This window comes from Podarcis raffonei, chromosome 14 (assembly GCF_027172205.1).
Source record: "Podarcis raffonei isolate rPodRaf1 chromosome 14, rPodRaf1.pri, whole genome shotgun sequence".
NCBI classification, from domain to species: domain Eukaryota; kingdom Metazoa; phylum Chordata; class Lepidosauria; order Squamata; family Lacertidae; genus Podarcis; species Podarcis raffonei.
Window position 1 is genome coordinate 51,215,291 of NC_070615.1, and position 20,157 is coordinate 51,235,447.

A 20,157-nucleotide genomic window follows, 5' to 3' on the forward strand; every position below is an offset into this window, starting at 1 on the left:
AGTTTAGAGAAAAGGCAAGCAAGGAGTGATGGGATAGAAGCTTATAAAATTACGCAGGACATGGAGAAAGCGGGAGAGAAAAGTTATTCTCCCTCATAACACTAAAACTCATGGGCATCCGGTGAAGATTCAAGACAGCAGAAAGAAAGTCCTTCTTCATGCAGCACCTAGTTAAACTTTGGAACTCTCTGCCACAGGAGGCAGTTGGCCATCAAATTGGATGGCTTGAAAAGATGATTGGACAGATTCGTGGAGGAGGAGGGGGCTATCAAAAGCTAGCAGGGGCTTTGGCTATGCTTTGCCTCCATAGGCAGTGTTGCTTCTGGAATACCAATGTCTGGAAGCCATGCGGGGAGTGCTCCTGTGCTTGGATCCTGCTTGTGGGTTTCCCACAGGCGCATGGTTGGCCACTGTGAGAGCAGGATGCTGGACTAGATGGGCCATTGAGCTGATCCAACAGGTTCTTCTCCTGTTCTCAGGTTATACTGAAGCAAGAATTCCATAAACCAGTTATGCTTTCATCCCATGAAGCTGAATGTGGGAAGTTTCGTGACAGATTTAAAAGGACTTGTTCATAAAGCATATAGTTGAACCGTGGACCCCACAGGAGGCAGTGATGACCACCCACTTGGATTAGGCAAATTCATGGAGGAGAGGGCTATTGATGGCTACTAGCTTCCCCCATCTCCTCCAACCTGACCCTTCTAGCTGGAGGTGCCAAGGAATGAACCTGGAGTCTTGGCAAATGCAAAGCATGGGCTCCACATCATGTGTTGTGTTCCTTCATCAGTTAGGAACACCTGACGCTGGCATATTTCAGCGTGGAGTTGGAAGGCCACTTGGGTGACTGCACACAATGGGATTTCCTACCCTTGCACATAGGTTATCCTCGTGAACTCTGGGAGTGGAGCTCATCGGTGGTCAGCACTCACGCCATGTTTCTGTGAAAGGTCCAGGAATGTTTCCCCAAACCCCTTTCCTTGCTTCTTTTCTAGATGAAGGGTTGTGGGACCTGTTTGTGAAGGACATTCCCCGTGGCGCCACGTCTTACACGGTCGGCCTGGACAAGCTGAAGCAGGGAGTGAGCTATGAATTCCGGGTGGTGGCTGTGAACGAGTTCGGATACGGAGAACCCAGCGCTCCTTCCACTGCAGTATCAGGTGGGTAAACTGTGCCAGTCCTCACCGGGGACTAGGGCAAGGTCTGGTTATTATGGGTGGTCAACATCTAGCGACTCCTCCCATTGTAGGATTTGGTCATGGAATCACAGAACCACAGAATCAATGGTCTCATTAGATAGTAAAATTCATGTTAAATTGCTGTTTTAGGGGTTGTTTTTAAAAGTCTGCAATGGATGAATTGTGCTCCAGCAGCGCGGCAGCAGCAGGAGGCCCCATTAGCTAAAGTGGAGCTTCAGGTTAAGAACAGCTTCAGGTTAAGAACGGAACTCCGGAACGAATTAAGTACTTAACCCAAGATACAGTGGTACTTAATTCATTCCGGAGGTCCACGCCGCCGGAGCACAATTTCTGTTCTCATCCTGAAGCAAAGTTCTTAACACAAGGTAATATTTCTGGGTTAGTGGAGTCCGTAACCTGAAGCGTATGTAACCCGAGGTACCACTGTACATAGACCTGTGTTTTGCTGGGGGGAAACACAACTTCCTATATCCACCATCATCCGGTGGCCTCCTGCAGGTTTAGAAGCCTTGCTAGACCCAGCATTCAGAGATCTCCCTGTGCTTACTGAAAGTCTCTGTCTGGCTTCAGGGAGGCATTTTTCAGATCACTTCTGCTGCTTCAGCAAAAGCTGAGAAGAAGAAAAAAAACCTTTTTATTTTTTAAATAATAATAAATCTTTTCATGGTTCAAAAGTTTGGTTCCTGAGGGGGGATTCGGATAGTTCTGCAAGCCTCGCACTACTCTCTCTTTTTCTTTTCCCTTAAAAAAGAAAAGAAAAGAAATTTCTCTTGCCATCATTTGCTCCTGGTGTGAGATGCCCAAACACAGTTGAGCAGAAGGAGAATCGAAAGTGGGAGCCAAATGCCCCCATCATCGCAGTTACCTTCACTGCCCCTGCTCTGGGCCTACAGAGCTGAACCCCAACTCTCCCCCCAGAAGGAGAGCAGCTCCTATTTCAGAACCCCACAAGGGCAAGGGTGGGGCAGGGACAGAGGCTCCCCCCCATTCAAAGGGAGGCTTTGTTTATTTACTATTTAATGCATTTATAACCCACATTTCTCCCAAAGTTGGGATTCAAGGCGGCTTCTAACATTTGAAGACATCATTATAAGATACAAAGTAGTACAATGGATTGGTTTAAAACTGTAGTTAAAATACATCAAAGCACAATTTAGTACCAGCATTGAAATCCACTTTGCCCTGAGAGCAGCCCAGTGGCCAGCTTCACCTGCCTCTTAGTTTCCAAAGGCCTGCTGGCATAAGGATGACAGAGAAGGTGCCAATCCCACCATCGCAAAATAGCCACAGAAGAGGCTCTCCCTCTCTCGTGTCACCATCAATGGTGCATCTGATGGGACCGAGAGAAGGTGCTCCCCTGAGAATCTCAGCACCTGCTCAGGTTCATATAGGGAGATGCAATCTTTCCAGTAGCTTGGGCGCAAGTCATACTTTCCAAAGTGCTGCAACTCCTTCCTCTGGGATGGCCCTGTTGCCTCCCAGGGATAGGTGCAACTCCTTGCAAGTAAACAGCATGTTTATGTGAACTCCACTTGAGTGGAACTATTTAACCATCCACTTCCTTGTGATGCCCTAATGCCTGCTTCAGATCGGCCACAGGGGAGAATATCATTTTCTGTTGGGAACTCCAGGAATAAAGGATGCAGAGCACTACAGGCTCCTGCCACTCAAGCCGAGTGTGATTAATTAAACCCGTTCTCAGACTTGCCTGTGGTTTGCCTTGCCACAGCCGAGCTCAGCCAGTGCTGCTTGGATGCTGCTCTGGTCGTTGTCAGATTCGCAGCAGATAATCTTTCTGAGTGGCAGGAGAAATGGGAAATGTGGCTGTCCGCATGCTGCCCGTTATTCATGCTTGTTGTTGCCCAAAGCAGAACCTAAGAGATGTGCAAACTGCCTTTGCAACAGAAACTGGAGCACAGGGAGCGGGAACAAGCAATAATAAAAATAATGGTTCAGATCCTTGTCCATTTTCAAGGGAAACTCTGGCTTCTCCAAAATTGGAAACTTTTGCTATTCACCTTTGATATGCCTGACCTGAGCCATTGTCACCTTTGGAGAAATCTTAATCACAAAATCAATAATGAAAGGAATAGAAGATCTGGATGGGATGAGTTAAGCTGGACAAATGATTAAGATTATTTTGTTCCAAGGTTGATTCCTAAACAGGTTGTTTGTCTTCCCCTCGCCTCCCCACCCTGCCGATCTCCTTGCTTGCAGCTCATACAGAATCCCCTTTCTATGAGGAATGGTGGTTCCTACTCGTGATGGCTCTCTGCAGCCTCATTCTCATCCTGATGGTGGTGTTTGCCCTGATCCTGCATGGCCAGACCAAGAAATACCGGAACTGCAACACAGGTGAGATGGCCTCTCAGTGATTCAGGGCATCCTGCCCTTCTGCCTGTGACTTACAGGCCCCAAAAGAATACTACGTAGTAGAAACAGAGGCTACAATACAGTCGTACCTTGGTTCTCGAACACCTTGGTACTCATGCGTTTTGGCTCCCAAACGCTGCAAACCCAAAAGTGAGTGTTCCAGTTTGCAGGCGCTTTTTGGAAGCTGAATGTCCGACACGGCTTCTGACTGAGTGCAGGAAGCTCCTGCAGCCAAGCAGAAGCCACGCCTTGGTTTTCGAACGTTTTCGGAAGTCGAATGGAATCCATTCGAGAACCAAGGTATGACTGTATAATGAACATAACAACATAACAAAAAAAAATTCTCCCCGTAGAAAGCTGCAGGGAGACAATGCCCTGAACCCTCACCCCGATAATGGATACAAATTTAGAATCAGTTTCCCATGGATAGAGAACTAGTGCATCAGAGAGAAAGGTTCTCACTCAGCCCTTTGTCTGCCATGCTGATCTGCTAGTTGCAGTGAATTTTTAAAACAAGAGAGCTTCAAAAGATGAAATTCCCCCCCACCTGCTGCCTGAAACAGTAGCTCACTTTACCATATGTGTAGGAGACCCTTCCTAACCTGGGTGCTTTCCAAAAATAACCAGGGGCACCTACATAGAGAAAACAAAGGGAGTGTCTTGCCCTGACAATGGCTAAAAGCTTAAAGTGATTTTGAACAACACCGCTGTGATCTCTGCTCTTTCCAAAAATCTCTGCTCTTGCTGAAATGTGCTGTCACCTGAGTGCATGTGGAATTTGTCGTGTGATAAAATGCTGATATCTGTTTGCATCACCATATGCCTGACCATTGTGGGCATTCAGTGGAAAAATATGTTTGTGTCTGGGTTGTCCTGGCTGTGAGGCTCTCTGTTGTCCAGCTGCTGCGGGATTGCATGTCTCTTGGTAACTTTTGTTCCCCATTATGAATTCCTTACCCTTTGGGCTTTTAAAGCACCCTTTGCAATGCCAGCAAAAGTCACCTCTTCTTTTCTCCTTCCTCCTCTCTGTAAACCTGGCCTCTTGGCCTTTTGCAAGGGGTGCTTAAATATGGATTGCTCAGCCCCTGAATCCTGTGTCAGGAACTTCTCAAATCAATTTCCCCCCAATTTTCCTCCTGAGATGTCCAAGTCTTTCCAGCTGCTGCTGCTGCCAGTTGTGTGTGATGCTTCAGCAAGCTGCATAGACCTGTGAAATATGCATTAATTTTAAGAGCCAGGGGTTTCCTGGAACTTCTAGCGTGCAGGTGAAGGAAGTCACTGTGTCCTGGGCTCTGTGGTGCTGCACTGATAATAAAAGATTTGGGGCAAGGCAATGGGAAGAGGGAGTATTAGGGACTGGCTAAGGAAAGCCATCTTTTCTTTTCTGAAGACTCAGCGATTCAATGCTCAAAGAAAGGATTTATATATCCCCCACCTTCCCCCAGTATAAATTCACTTCTAACAAGTGTTAGTAAATCAGGTTTTATTCCCCTGGGATTTGAAATGTATGAATGCCATGGCATTTTACTGAGCTAATGCTATTACAGGCTTCTATGCACAGTGCATAGACAAATCTCTCATCTCCTTCCTTGTGCTCTCCATCTGGAGGATGCACATGAAAAGGCAGCTCCATCCTCCACCTTTCTGCCAAGCCTTAATGCAGCATCACAGCTGAAGTCTGGGATCAAATAGCTGCCTGTTGTAGCAGAGGAGATTTATGGCTGGCCTAGGGGTGGGGTGGGAGGAGAGCATGCTCATTAAATGAGCTTTCTCTCTCTCTCTCTCTCTCTCTCTCTCTCTCTCTCTCTCTCTCTCTCTGTGTGTGTGTCTGTCTGTCTGTCTGTCTGTCTCTCTCTCCTCTCAGAGTCCTGTGGGGTTACACAGCTGGGGCAGCAAGGCCTTTGAGTTGCAGGACACACAACAGATCCTATATATTAGAGAATCGCACTGCTGATGTGCTCAGAGATTGCTATATGTGCTCAGAGGGTCATTGGGCTGGGGAGATCTAGGTTCATATCCCCGCTCAGCTATGGAGGTCGCTGGGCCAGTCGCCATCTCTCAGCCTAACCTATCTCACAGGGCAGTTGTGAGGATAAAGGGAGGGACAGGAGTGTCCTCCAAGTTCCCTCCATGAAGCCGAAATGTATCAATAACAAGTAACTAAATGCAAAGCTAACCCCCCTGCCTTAATGCAGGATGCCCGAGCAGCAGGTGACCCTCTAAGTCAAAGGCAAGTCACCCGCCATGTATGGTGGTCAGCCAGGGGCTAAATAAACATCCTGTTTTTCCTGCCTGCCCTGGTCTGCAAAATGAGAGTGGGGTGGATGGGTTGTTGAGCCACTGGCAGGTGGACTACACTCATCTAAATGGGTTGCCAGCTGTGCAGAGATGCCCTTGGTTTGGGCCTATAGCCCTCTGGCTACTAACCCTTGTGGAATACAAGCACTGAATTCTGTTCTGGATTCTGCATTTTAAAGCCTGAGCAAATTGCACGTTGGGTGTAAGATTTGTTTACCGTTTGGTAAACCCAGAATATATTTCCTCATGCTTCTCTAGCTTCTGGCACTCTTCTTTAAGAGCTGAATTTTTGGAAATGCTATCCTGTCCCTATAGCTCATGATGTGGCCTCTTCTATGAAGATAGTGGAGCAATGATTCTGTTCTCAGTGAGCGCTCTGGGCAGCACTAGAAGCTGGAATATGTCTAGCTCACAACTCACAGGGATGCAACTGTGCAAACCAATACAGCCTTCCTTGTGTGCAAGTAAATTTCTTCGAGCAAACAGACATAGAACTGTGCTGTTGTCCTGGGCAAGCCCACACTTTCTGCTGAATTGGAGCAAATAGCAATCCCAGAAAATGCCCTTGCCACTTGTTCCAATTCAGCAGTTAAACATAGGCTTTCCTGGGGAAAGTGCCAGGACAAATAAAACTAAACAAAAACAAAAACACTTGGGCACAGACCTGGAAAGCCAGGACCTGTGCTTAGAAATGTGGGTGTGGATGAGCCCTTAACCAGGAAAAGAGACAGAGTGCGATGTAGCAGCAAACTAGGTGGTACTGTAGACAGTAGCACTTCAGACCAAAGATGGTGAATACCTTTAAAAATGCTCCCCGCAAATAAACAAACATGAGCACACAAGGGAGAAAAGGTACAGCCCAGCCCACTCCCTCCTGTGCTAGTTTTGTACTTACAGTGAGTTTATGCAAAGGAATATAACCTTTGAATATTACATTCAGGAATGTAACCCTGCATTCTGAAGGGGCGTTGATCCCTTCTGCCACCTCAGGGTGCTATTAAGTCTTCTCATTCTGTTGCATGCAGGCCAGACCTTGGTGCCACTGAGCTGAGTCAAAGGTGTTTCTCAGTAAACATTGGAGGGGCAGGCAGCAGAGCTGTAATCCTAAACATACTTCCTCAGGAATAAATCCCACTGAAATCAATGGAGCTTTACTTTCAATATAACTTGAATGAGATTCGGGGGCTGTGTAACTTGAAAGCCTCTCTTGTGTTCTCAGGGTACACAGGTGAGATGAGCTGTTTAAGCCTGAGAGCACTTAATCTGGCTGTTTGCTTTAAATTTTGCTCCAGGCATCTATGCCTGATGGCGAAACCTGTATGTGATTACAAACCTTGCTTACCGTCAGACCCCCAGAACCCCCTTCAGGGGGAAAAAACCCTTACAAAAGAAGAAATTGCAAATTACTGGTGTTGTCCTAATGAAATGCGACATTGTAGGTCAGGAGTCGCCAACCTTTTTGGACTAGTGCATTTTGGGAGCATTCTGGGAGTCCCAGTCACAAAATGCCTAAATTAGAAAATAATAATGCGAAATTAGAACGATAACCTTATGCTTGCTGTGAGATGTCAACAATGTCCTGCTAGCCCTGGTTACGGAAATATCACGCACAGAGAGATGCACAGATCTTGCTGTCTAATAACAACAGGGAGCAATCCTCAGTGCTGGGGAAAATGTAGCCCCACCTCTCAGAAATTGCCCAACTGCACTGACTGCCTGTCAGTTTTCGGGCCCAATTCAAAGCATTGGTTTTGACCTATAAAGCTGTAAACAGCTCAGGACCGCAATACACCAAGGACCACCTCTCCTCATATTAATCAGCCCAGACCCTGTGATCATCATCTGAGGCTCTTCTTAGTGTGACTCCTCTACAAGAGGTCTGGAGAACATCAACATGAGAACAGGCCTTTTCTGTGGTGGCCCCCATTTGTGGAATGCTTTCCCCAGGGAAGCTCGCCTGGTGCCTTCATATCTTTAGGCACCAAGCAAAAGTGTTACTCTTCACCCAGGACTTTGGCTGTTAAACAATCTATGGGCTTTAAACTATGTTAGTATGTTATGTATTTTTGTGTTTTTATATTGTAAACCACCCTGTGATCCTTGGATGAAGGGCGGTATAGACATTTAATAATTAATCATAATAAGAAAAGGTACCTGCACATTTTGCTCTGTGACTTTCTTTCCAGAAGGGCTAGAGATCTGCTTTTTTAAAAATAAAAAAAAGCTCAAAAGTCTGGGGCACTTCCCCAGGAAGCCCACTGGAAACTTTTAACAGGCAGCATTGCGCCCGTGGGCACCAGGTTGGTGAGCCCTTTTGTAGAAATTATTTGTGAAAACATGGATGAAAAATTGCCTCGTTGGTAGTACTCCAATAATCAGGGAAGCATAGCAAATTCCTGTGACAAACTGTCTTGTCTTCATAGCAAAGACCTTGTTAAATGGAAGTATGATTGTCTGAAAATGCTGGTTCTCTCTCTGTCTTCATGCAGAGCCAGGGCAGGAACTTTGCCTGCGCTCATTCTGTCGCCGTTTGTCCCCAGGAAAAAGTATTTCCAATGTGGAAGAATCTGTCACTCTGGATAATGGGGGGTTTACGGCCCTTGAGCTCAACAGCCGGCACCTCAACGTCAAAAACACTTTCTCCAAGAAGAATGGGACAAGGTAAGGCAGCTCTGAGCCCCACGCGGCCTGGACCCATGGCTCTCAGCATCCGGCCAAGCACAGGCGCTCTGGAGAAGGGCTGCAGGCAGGATGAGACCCTTGCCATCAAAGAGTGTGTTTTATATGCTTATTTATTCCTGTTTGGAACCCACGCCAGACTCAGGACTAGGGGCATATCACTGCATATTTAAAAACGCACACATAAAATATCCCCTTGAAACAAAACATAAATAGGTAAAAACTTACAAACCCTCCAAGTGTCCCTATTTTCCAGGGACAGTTCCAGATTTACAGAAGCCATCCCGGTTTCTGATTTGATTCTGGAATCTCCCGCTTTTCCTTAGGACGTCCCTATTTTCATCGAAGAAATGTTGGAGGGCATGGAGTTATGCGACTCCCAAGTCAAGGACATAAATCACTATACAACCTTTAGAAGACATCTGAAGGCAGCCCTAGATAGGGATGGGTTTTTTTTTAGTGTTTTATTATTATTATTTATATGCTGGAAGCAGCCCAGCATGGTTGGGGCAACCCAGTCAGGTGAATGGGGTATTATTATTATTATTATTATTATTATTATTATTATTATTATTATATTTAGGACATTCCTATTTTCATCGAAAAAATGTTGGGCGGTATGAACTTACACCTGCCAAATCTTTCATCCCTGCCTACACACTTTACACAGCTTAGCCCCTGCCCCTGCAAAAAGAAAAAAAATAATAGACATAACTCTTCTGAAAATCATAGAATCATAGAATCATAGAGTTGGAAGAGACCACAAGGGCCATCGAGTCCAACCCCCTGCCAAGCAGGAAACACCATCAGAGCACTCCTGACATATGGTTGTCAAGCCTCTGCTTAAAGACCGCCAAAGAAGGAGACTCCACCACACTCCTTGGCAGCAAGTTCCACTGTCGAACAGCTCTTACTGTCAGGAAGTTCTTCCTAATGTTTAGGTGGAATCTTCTTTCTTGTAGTTTGGAACCATTGCTCCGCGTCCGCTTCTCTGGAGCAGTAGAAAACAACCTTTCTCCCTCCTCTATGTGACATCCTTTTATATATTTGAACATGGCTATCATATCACCCCTTAACCTCCTCTTCTCCAGGCTAAACATGCCCAGCTCCCTTAGCCATTCCTCATAAGGCATCGTTTCCAGGCCTTTGACCATTTTGGTTGCCCTCCTCTGGACACGTTCCAGTTTGTCAGTGTCCTTCTTGAACTGTGGTGCCCAGAACTGGACACAGTACTCCAGGTGAGGTCTGACCAGAGCAGAATACAGTGGCACTATTACTTCCCTTGATCTAGATGCTATACTACTATTGATGCAGCCCAGAATTGCATTGGCTTTTTTAGCTGCCGCATCACACTGTTGGCTCATGTCAAGTTTGTGGTCAACCAAGACTCCTAGATCCTTTTCATATGTACTGCTCTCAAGCCAGGTGTCACCCATCTTGTATTTGTGCCTCTCATTTTTTTTGCCCAAGTGCAATACTTTACATTTCTCCCTGTTAAAATTCATCTTGTTTGTTTTGGCCCAGTTCTCTAATCTGTCAAGGTCATTTTGAAGTGTGATCCTCTGGGGTGTTAGCCACCCCTCCCAGTTTGGTGTCATCTGCAAATTTGATCAGGATGCCCTTGAGTCCATTATCCAAGTCGTTGATAAAGATGTTGAATAAGACCGGGCCCAAGACAGAACCCTGTGGCACCCCACTAGTCACTCTTCTCCAGGATGAAGAGGAACCATTGATGAGCACCCTTTGGGTTCGGTCAGTCAGCCAGTTACAAATCCACTGAATGGTAGCATAGTCAAGACCGCATTTTACCAGCTTCTTTACAAGAATATCATGGGGCACCTTGTCAAATGCCTTGCTGAAATCAAGGTAGGCTACATCCACTGCGTTCCCTTCATCTACCAGGCTTGTAATTCTGTCAAAAAACGAGATCAGGTTAGTCTGACATGACTTATTTTTCAGAAATCCATGCTGACTATTGGTGATCACAGCATTCCTTTCTAGGTGCTCACAGACTGTTTGCTTAATCATCTGCTCCAGAATCTTCCCTGGTATTGATGTCAGACTGACTGGGCGGTAATTATTTGGGTCCTCTCTTTTCCCCTTTTTGAAAATAGGGACAACATTTGCCCTCCTCCAGTCTGCCGGGACTTCGCCTGTTCTCCAGGAATTCTCAAAGATGACTGCCAGTGGTTCTGAGATCACATCTGCCAGTTCTTTTAATACTCTTGGATGCAGTTCATCTGGCCCTGGAGACTTGAATACATCTAAGATGCTCCATGGGCACAGTAAATTCAACAGTTGTGTTGCAGGCAGCCCTTTTGCTTGAGCATGGATTGGGGTGGGGGAAGCTAGTACAAAACTCAGTTTCCCCCTCGGCAATGAGAAGCTCAGCACCGTCTTTGGGAAGCAAGTTTTCCTTAAGATGAAAGAGCACCAGAGAGATCAATGGTGTCTTCGGAGCAATCTATTAGTTACCAGTGTTTTAGGCTGAGCAAGTATTACAGGCGCGCAGAAGCCAGCCCAGACTGTGCTGGTCCGAAATGAAATCCTAAAGCAACCTCAAAGCCACATCCAAAATGGTTTTCTTCGCACAGACACACATCCTCCCCCCTCAGCCCAGAGAGGCCAGTTTCTGCTCCACCGTGTTGGGTGCAACCTTGATTCTGGGTCCTTGGAGCAGCCAAATGACTGTTGATGTGCCAGTGCCCCTTATTAAGGATTGGGCCATGCTAAGCCTCAAGGAAGGAAGACAGCATGACAACCCACATCATGTAGGCTGAGCTGTCATAAGCATCAAAGTCCCTCTGTCTGCTCTGTGAGTCTGTGGCTGAATTAACCCAGCTGGTCTACCACCCCGATAATTGCATAGAAGGACATGGATCACCATTCTTCCAAATTTGTGATATGGTCATGCAACAGCGCTTGAAAACTTTGGTTATATAACACGCATGTGTTACAGGCAGTGCCGGATTTATGTATAAGCTAAACAAGCTATAGCTTAGGGCCTCACACTCTTAGGGGCCCCCCAAAAATGTAAAGGAAAAAACCCTGGATGTACATTTCTAAAATATAAGATAAAAAAACAAATAAAATAAAACGTACATACAGCAACAGTGTTTTGTGTTGTGCATGGACCTATTAGGTCCATAAATTACCAAATAGCATATATTCAACACAAAAAACAGTGACAATTTGTTGTTGACAAAGGACAGCTGGACATAGAAAGGGCCCCATTACCTTCAGTAGCTGAGGGCCTCATCAAACCTAAATCCAGCCCTGGTTACAGGTTAAGAAGCAATAATACACGTGCTTCTGTTGACTTGCCTCCTTTACCTGTGTCCTTGAATACTTTTTCAATACATTTTTCCCAGTTTCTCCCCACATAACTGGTGGTTGTTTTTTAGGTTTGTATTTGAAATTCCCAAAATACTTTGCTTGTTTGTTTTTTAAATCAACTGCACAAAATGCCCTCAAGTTTCAGCTATGCACACAGAATTAAAAAAAGAAAGAAAGATTCGAGTACATGTGTTCTTCCTGATAGCTGTGATAGCCCATAACCTTTTCCCCCTTTTTCTGCATCCAGATCTCCTCCTCGTCCAAGCCCTGGCGGACTCCACTATTCCGACGAAGACATCTGTAACAAGTACAATGGAGCAGTGCTGACGGAAAGCGTCGCCCTCAGTGAGAAACCGCTGGATGCTTCAGAATCAGAAGTGAGTTTGTTGCCCTGTGGTTGAGGGTTGGCAGGCAAGTTCATAGAATCATAAAATCGTAGAATTGGAAATGACCCTGTGGGTTAGCCAGTCCAGCCCCCTGCAATGCAGGAATCTCAGCTAAAGCACTGCTGACAGATGGCCATCTAACCTCTGTTATGAACTTCCAGTCAAGGAGAGTCCACTCCCTTCTGAGGGAGCACGTTCCACTGTCAAACAGCTCTTAACATCAGAATTATTATTACTTACTTACTTATACCCCACCCATCTGGCTGGGTTGCCACAGCCACTCCCCACAGTCCAACAAAATATAAAAACAGAGCAAAAGTCAGAAAGTTATTCCTCATATTTAGTCAGAATCTCCTTTCCTGTAACTTAATTCATTGGTTTGGGTCCTCCTTCCGGAGCAGGAACAAACAAGCTTGCTCCATCTTCCATTTGACAGCCCTTAAGATATTTGAAGAAGGCTCTCATATCTCCTCTCACTCTCCTCTTTTCCAGGCTAAACATGCCCAATTCCCTCAACCATTCCTCTTCAGGCTTGGTTTCCAGACCCTTGATCATCTTGGTCACCCTCCTCTGCACGCCTTTCAGCTTGTCAATATCCTTCTTAAATTGTGGCGCCCAGAACTGGACACGGTATTCCAGATGTGGTCTGACCAAGGCAGAACACAGTGGAACCATGACTTCCTTTGATCGGAACACTATACTTTTGTTGATGCAGCCTAGAATAGCATTTGCCTTTTTTGCTGCTGAATCACACTAGGGGCCGAGGGGTCCTAGGCTCCCCCCCAATAAAATATCTGAGGGGGCTGGACACCCCCCCAAAAAAAGTTTAATGGGCATTGCCATTCAAAGGATGTGCGTGCACTGTGTTATGTGATCAGTTATAGGAACGGGGCTTATCTCTCCCCCTGAAAAATATTTTATTCAAGTTGGCACCCCTGCCTCCGTAAATTTATCTAACCCTATTTTAAAGCCATCCAAGTTTTTGGCTATCCCTGTGTCCAGTGCGAGGGAGTTCCATAGTTTAGCTATATGCTGCATGAAGAAGGGCTTTCTTTTAACTTTCCTGAATCATTTCATCAGCATCTGTCACGTCTCCACTTACTTGCCTTTTCTCTAAACTAAAAAGTCCCAAATGCTGCAACCTTTCCTCTTGGGGTGCCTCTCCACCCCCTCGAGTATTTGGGGTGACCTTTCCGGAACCTTTTCTAACTCTGCAAGTTATAAGGCGACCAGAACTGGGCACGGTATTCTGCCAACATTCAGCTTTGTGGAGTTCTATCATTATGAGAGAGGGAGGAAAACCAAGCATGATGTTATATGTGTTTGTCCTGGCCCTTCTTTTTTCACCTTTTCTCTGCACTAAAAACCCCAGGCTTGAGAGCTCCAGCTCTCGCCCTTCACTCTGCTAATGTGCCCAAGCAGTTAAGATGGGAAGAGGGAAGATTCCCGCCACCGGCAAGCATGCCAAGCCCTGCTTTGCCTCCTGGGATCTCTCAGTATTCTGAACAGGCTGAGCCAGGCTACTGTCTGCATGGCAAATGTAACAAGTAGCCTGGCTCGGAGACGTGCAGAAATAATTAACTTTCCTTAAAGTACGAGGCTGGTATGTTAAGAAGGCCTGGCACGGGGCTGAGATAACTTGACAAAGGAAACGACTGACTGTTTCCCAAGCACCACATGTCCACAGATCCAAGATAAGTAGCGTCTGTCCTGAGGATGCGAAAAGGCTTGTCGCGCTGCTGGAGTCTCATGCCATCCAAGGAGGTTGGAGGCGGTGGCGGAGGAAGGGGGCGGGGGGCGGGGTCGCCCCAGGTGCCAGCCTGGGGGGGTGACATTGCCGTTGGCGGGTGCCTCCCCATTGGGACGATGCTCACACTTGCAACATGCCATGCCCCCACGTGTGACGTGCCTTGCCCCAGCCGCCCCGGGTACCAAAGCCCCTTCCTCCGTGACTGGTTAGAGGCAGAGAGAGTGGTTGCAAACCTTGACTCTCTTGGACTCAGGTGACCCATGGGGGCCTGGTTTCAAAGCAGAAGTCCTTGAGAAGCTGAAATGGTGGGGTGGGGTGGGTGTCCCAGGCTCCAGAGTGCATGCCCTCCATCAAATTCTCCCTACAATTTGGTTTTGAAAGTGGCAGAACAGAATGCAGGGGCATTTTGGGAAGATTCTGTGGAAACCTTGGGGTATTACCAGAAGCCTTTTTCTTACATTTATATCTTGAGAGCCCACTCCCAGCTCTCTTTCAAGCCTCCCAGATGTTTACCAACATCCGTCCATGCCTAATCTATGGCGGGATTGTCTCAGAAGAAACGAAAGAGAGAAAATACTTGTGAAACAGCACTTAGGAAAAAGCTGTCAAACTCATCCCAGGGTTTTGCCACCTCTTGTGGCTTTTATCCAAATGGTACTGGGTTTGAAATGCAGTGCAGTCTTTGTCTACCCATTATTTGTCTTTTCATTGGGTGAAAGATCCCTGTTTTGAAGGGGGTTGGACTAGATGACCCTCGGGGTCCCTCCCAAATCATACGATTCTATTCTTTGCTTATCAGCAGTGACAGAAGGCCAGGCCTAAGATAGTAGGCGAATTTTAGAAGTGGTGTTTGGAAGGGTCGGTTGTGAACTCAGTTGTAAACTGCACCCCTTCTGTGTGGACAGGCCGTAGCTCAGTGGTGGAGATCTGCCTTGCATGTAGAAGGTCCCAATCCCCAGAATCTCCAAGTAGGGAGGGGGGACCCTGGAAAGTCACTGCTGTCGGTCAATGTCAGCAATACAGAGCAAGATGGACCTGCGGCCTGATTCAGAATCAGGTAGCTTCCGATGTTCCTCTGCTGAAATCCTGACCAAAATCTAGCTGGTCTAATCAGTAAGAGAAAGCAGTGGGCCCTGAAAGAGGACTAGCTTGCCCTTTTATCAAGAAGAATCCTGGAAGAACCTGGTTTGGGCAACGGAGCAGGGAGGCAGATGACAGTCCGCCTTCCTTCTCTGTTGGTTGCCTGCCTTCCTCCTCTCCTTAATTGCCTCTGGCGACCACTGGCTGCTTTGCGTTGCCCTCTGACCAGCCTGCCAGGTAGGCAGCATCCCTCGTTGTGCCATCTCCAGCCGTTCCTGGCGATGTACATACATTATCTTGAGATTATACTCCCAGTGGCTCTGCTCCTCTCCCTTTGACAACCTGGAATTAAACCTGCCATTAGCGGAGCGTGCTGGGCATAAATATGAATGTCGCCATGCCGCTTTTTGTTATTCATGTCAGGAGTTCCATGTGCCGGTTCCTGATAGTGCATAATGACCATCTCCTGCCCGAGGCAACTCCTGCATGCAGGCGCGGCGGACGCAGAGGTCGCCGGAGTCTATCCATTCTCTCGTTACGCTCTCTCCTTGCCCTTGATGTCAAGCATACGGAGCCCAGGGCTTCCTAGTGGAGCCTCGCAGCTGAGGCACAGGCCAGCTTTTGTGGCAGGCGAAATGAGGCCCCCATTTTCCTCCAGAGCTTTGATATCCAATCAGTCTCCACTGGCCCTTTGATGCTTGCTTCTTTCCAGCAGTGTGCACTTGGAGAAAATACTAATGGACAGGCTCAGAGGTGACAGGCTCTTTTGATCATTGTGGAAAAATGGCATTAGCCATATTTGTGTGTGTGTGTGTGTGGTGCATCAATTTTATCTCATTCTATTATCTTTCCTGGTGCCATTTTAGGGTGGTGGCTGTTGTTTTCCTTCAGCTTTTGTTATTCTAAGGCTTCCAAGGAGATGAGCTTTTGCTTACCCGAGGATTTCAACCACTCCATCTTCACGGGGGGAAGATGTTGTGCAGGATGTAGGGGACGAAGCACCTCATTTCTTAGGAGGACTTGGCCAGATGCTCTTCTGTGCGCAGCCGAGCCTATTTAAGCTTGTCAAAGGGCCGTTTCCCTTTGATAAAACTTCCTGTGTACAGGATGCCATCAAATGCCGAGACAGCCAAGGCCAAAATCATCTCGATACATTTTCCCGTTAAATCTTCATCCCCAGGCTTTAAGATGTTGCAGCTGTGCTTGTGATGGAGAGGCGACCTGCTTTCACACACGTCCCTGTGACTGATGCTGTGGTTGCTGCAGCCTGGCTCCGAAGCACACGAGCGGCTCATGCTGTAGATTTGAGCCCTGGATCTATCACTGGCCACTGAAGTGAAACACTCCAGCGCTCAAATCTACAGTACGAGCAGCTCCTATGCTTGGAGGGGCAGGTGTGAGTGGCGGGCGGGGGCTGGATTATGGCAGTAGGGCGGTCCTTAGATACATACACGCTTTCCCCCAACACTGCTTGCTTGGGTCTGCAGAAGAGGCAGCCCTATCAATAGGCAGAGTCCAAAGGCCAATCAAGGGCTCCCCCAAAAATTCCTGTCCAACCCCCCAAATACAGGGAGCTAGCAAAAGCCCATCCTGCTTAGGGAAGGAGGGCACTGCAGTGGAAAGTTAGGGAAGGAGCAGCCTAATATAGCCTTTGCCCCCTCAAACCTAACATGCTCCAATAGCCATGTGAACATCCCCCAGCTCCTGCCACAGGCAATACCACCTGTGTCCTCTTTCCCAGGGGAGCTGGGGTGTAGCAAAGACACCCCCGTTGAAATTTGGAGTGACATCCTCCAAAATCCTGTTTATTCGAGAGCAGGCGAACACATTCCAAAACAGACCTGCACTTGGGGGGTGGAGCATTTGCAAGAGAGACCTGGCAAGCCAAGGCAGTTTAACGCCTCGCCCAATTCTCCTCTACAGAAGCCCCCTTCCCCTTAACCCATTCCCCGTTTAGCCAGGCATGGAGACCAGAGAACACCCGATGGGGTGGGAGGGGGACACCGAGGGTTGCATTTCACAAGAGAACTGGCAGAAGTGAGGAAGCGCCAGCACCCCCTCGCCTGCCTCTTCTCCCTACAACCCCACCCCATGCCTTCCGCAGCCATGGGGTCGAAAACATATATTTGCTGAAGCCGACACATAGTTGTGCCCTGAACTCACACTGACCTCCTGTGACCCTATTTAAGCAGCATGGCTGTTAAGCTGAAAGTTTTGGACACCCTCCAACATAAATAAAGGCTTTTAATGAGGTCAAGCCACTTGCATAAATAATATTTTTTTCCTCCACACTGCTAGAAAAGCCATACAGAGCAAAAAGCTGAGAGACAAGAGAGAGATTGAGTGTGTGTGTGTGTGTTGTGTGTGTGTGTGTGTGTGTGTGTGTGTGTGTGTGAGAGAGAGAGAGAGAGAGAGAGAGAGAGAGAGAGAGAGAGAGAGAGAGAGAGAGCTTGCCCAAATAGGAACGCATGAAGCAGCCTTATAGTGAGTCAGATCATTGGTCCATCTTGCTCACTGCTGTCCACACTGACTGACAGCTGCTCTCCAGGGTTCGAGGCAGGAGTCACTTTCCCATCCCTACCTGCAGGTGCCAGAGATTCAGCAGTCATCTAGTGTCCAAATCAAGAGAACCAATAGTACTACTCCCTTCTGCCTTGGTCAAAACACACCTGGAGTGTTGTGTCCAGTTCTGGGTGCCACAATTTAAGAAGGATATTGACAAGCTGGAAGGTGTGCAGATGATCAAGGGTCTGGGAGGGAGTTGGATCTGCTTAGCCTGGATAAGACTGAGAGGTGATAGAATAGCCACCTCCAGTGCCGGATTTATGTATAAGCTAAACAAGCTATAGTTTAGGGCCCCGCTCTCTTGGAGGCCCCCAAAAAATTTCACTATGAATATACTTCTGCTTAATTGTATTTCAATTCAACAATTACTTTGGTAAAATACTTATTTTGTTATGTGCAAATGGCTTGAGATACCTATTAGGTCCATAAATTACCATATAGCATATATTCGACACGAAAAACAGCAACAATTTGTTGTTGACAAAGGACAGCTGGACATATCAAGGGCCCCATTACCTTCAGGAGCTTAGGGCCTCATCCAACCTAAATCCGGCCCTGGCCACCTCCATCACTTGAAAGACAGAGCAAGTTTGTTTTCTGTAGGAGCCGAACCAATGGATTAAAATTGCAAGGAAAGGAATTTCAACCAAACATTAGGGAGAGCTTCCATTTGACATTGAAACGGACAATCTCAGAAGGTGGTGGACTCTCTTCGCTGGAGGTTTTTAAGCAGAGGTTGGGTGGCCATCGGTCGGGGTGCTTTAGCTGTGATTCCTGAATTTCAGGGGGTTGGACTAGATGACCCTTGGTGTCCTCTGCAGATGTATGGTTCTACAAGCCTGGGACCTTCTGCTCACATCATGACCACTCTGTCCCCAAAGCAGACACACAGGCAGTTGGCTCATGGGCCCCTGTAAGACTCATATAGGTTTCCAGGAGCCACAAGACCCTTTCTTCTTCTGCGACTAACTAGCAGAGAATTTGTTCCTACTGGAACAGAGAGGATGCAGAGCGAGTCAGTCAGAACAGGGAGGCGGACAAAGGCAGGGCGCACTTAGGACTTGGCAGCCCCTTCCCACCCTCCTTGAGACCCCCGACAGAGTTGGGCGTATTTCCACCGCAGTCTTTTGAAAGCTCCTGGATATATGGGGCTGTTCCCTCCGCCGCCAGCTATAAATAAATGCACACAATTCCTTTTCTCCAGCCATTTTCAAAAGAAATTTGACAGCCACAACTGTTTTTAAATTCCATGTAATGCCGGCCTTAGACTAAACTAGCCGGCTAGTCCCTAATTTCTCCCCCTAATAGCGTTTGTTTCTTTCATCTCGCCAATAAAAAAATACTTTAAATTGTCAGGCATTTTCTCTGTTTTGTTGCTTCCCAGGCATCCGCACACCTTTGCTTGTCAATTTCTAATCTAGCGGTGCACCCATTCAGATTCAAGGCCGTTGCCTGGGCAACTGGCCTGCAGATGCGGCAGAGGAGTGGCCTGCCTGCCGCACAGCCGAGGAGACGGCGGCCCTGCAGCATTTCCATTTTGTCAATAGTTTTGAATCATTAAAAATAATATGTCCACTCTAAAGCATAATCCTGCTGGAGGAGCAATTTGTGTAATAATGGGGGGGAGGCGGGGGGAGGAAGAGACTTCAAGAGTCCCCCTGAGTTAAGAGCACCAGGATTGCCTTTCCCAGAACCCACCGAGTTCCAGATGGCGCGCTGGGCAATTGTTAGCTGCGGCTGCATTTAAAACATTCAGACACACCAGGGAAGGCTGGAGACACATCGGCCCTTTTGGATCGCCCCATTGTCTCCTGTGCCAACTGCTGCCCATAACTGGCCACCTCCACAGACCTGGCCACCACCTTCCTCGCTCTGCCTTCCTCCGTGTTTTAGAAGAGGATTGATTTATGTTTCCACTCCTAACATGCCTGGGATCACAGAGGTGGCTGTGACCAAGGGGCCGCTTCCCATAGTGTCTGCAGGTGGACAGGTCACTCAGCTGGTCTTCTGCCATGCCGTGTCCAGAGAAGTCTGTCTGTCTATCTATCTATCTGTCTATCTATCTATCTATCTATCTATCTATCTATCTATCTATCTATCATCTATCTATCTATCTGCTTGCTTGCTTGCTTGCTTGCTTGCTTGCTTGCTTGCTTGCTCGGGTCCATTTTACGCATTATATTTTGCCTTTCTCTAAAGCATCCCAGCGTGCATTTTGAAAGGAGGGTGTGCAGACCCCATGTGCAGCTCAGCTGTACAGGCTCTGCCTCGCAAGCAGAAGGCCCTCAGCATCTCCAGCTAGCAGGGGAGAGACTCCTGGAGAGCCGCTGCCAGTCAGTGTAGACAATACTGAACTAGATGGACCAAGGGTCTGACTCGGTCTAAGGCAGCTTCCTATTCCTGAGAGTTTGGGAGGTGGGAGTAGGCTGAAGGCATGAGTCCCTTCCAGTTCCTGAATCCAAGAGGGATTCAATTGCTAGAATGGCCGGAC

At 47.4% G+C, this 20,157-nt stretch overlaps 1 protein-coding gene across 5 annotated transcripts in view; it reads left to right on the forward strand.

The window, feature by feature from the left end:
- Positions 1-20,157, forward strand: part of SDK1 (sidekick cell adhesion molecule 1) — a 589,097-nt gene that overhangs the window by 565,447 nt on the left and 3,493 nt on the right. For 4 of the 5 annotated variants that reach the window (XM_053365834.1, XM_053365835.1, XM_053365836.1 and 1 more), the window contains exons 42-45: positions 996-1,160; positions 3,417-3,554; positions 8,360-8,531; positions 12,133-12,262. In XM_053365834.1, coding sequence (XP_053221809.1) covers positions 996-1,160; positions 3,417-3,554; positions 8,360-8,531; positions 12,133-12,262 — 605 coding nt within the window. The remainder of the gene's footprint in view (positions 1-995; positions 1,161-3,416; positions 3,555-8,359; positions 8,532-12,132; positions 12,263-20,157) is intronic. The other variant, XM_053365837.1, reaches the window with a different exon arrangement.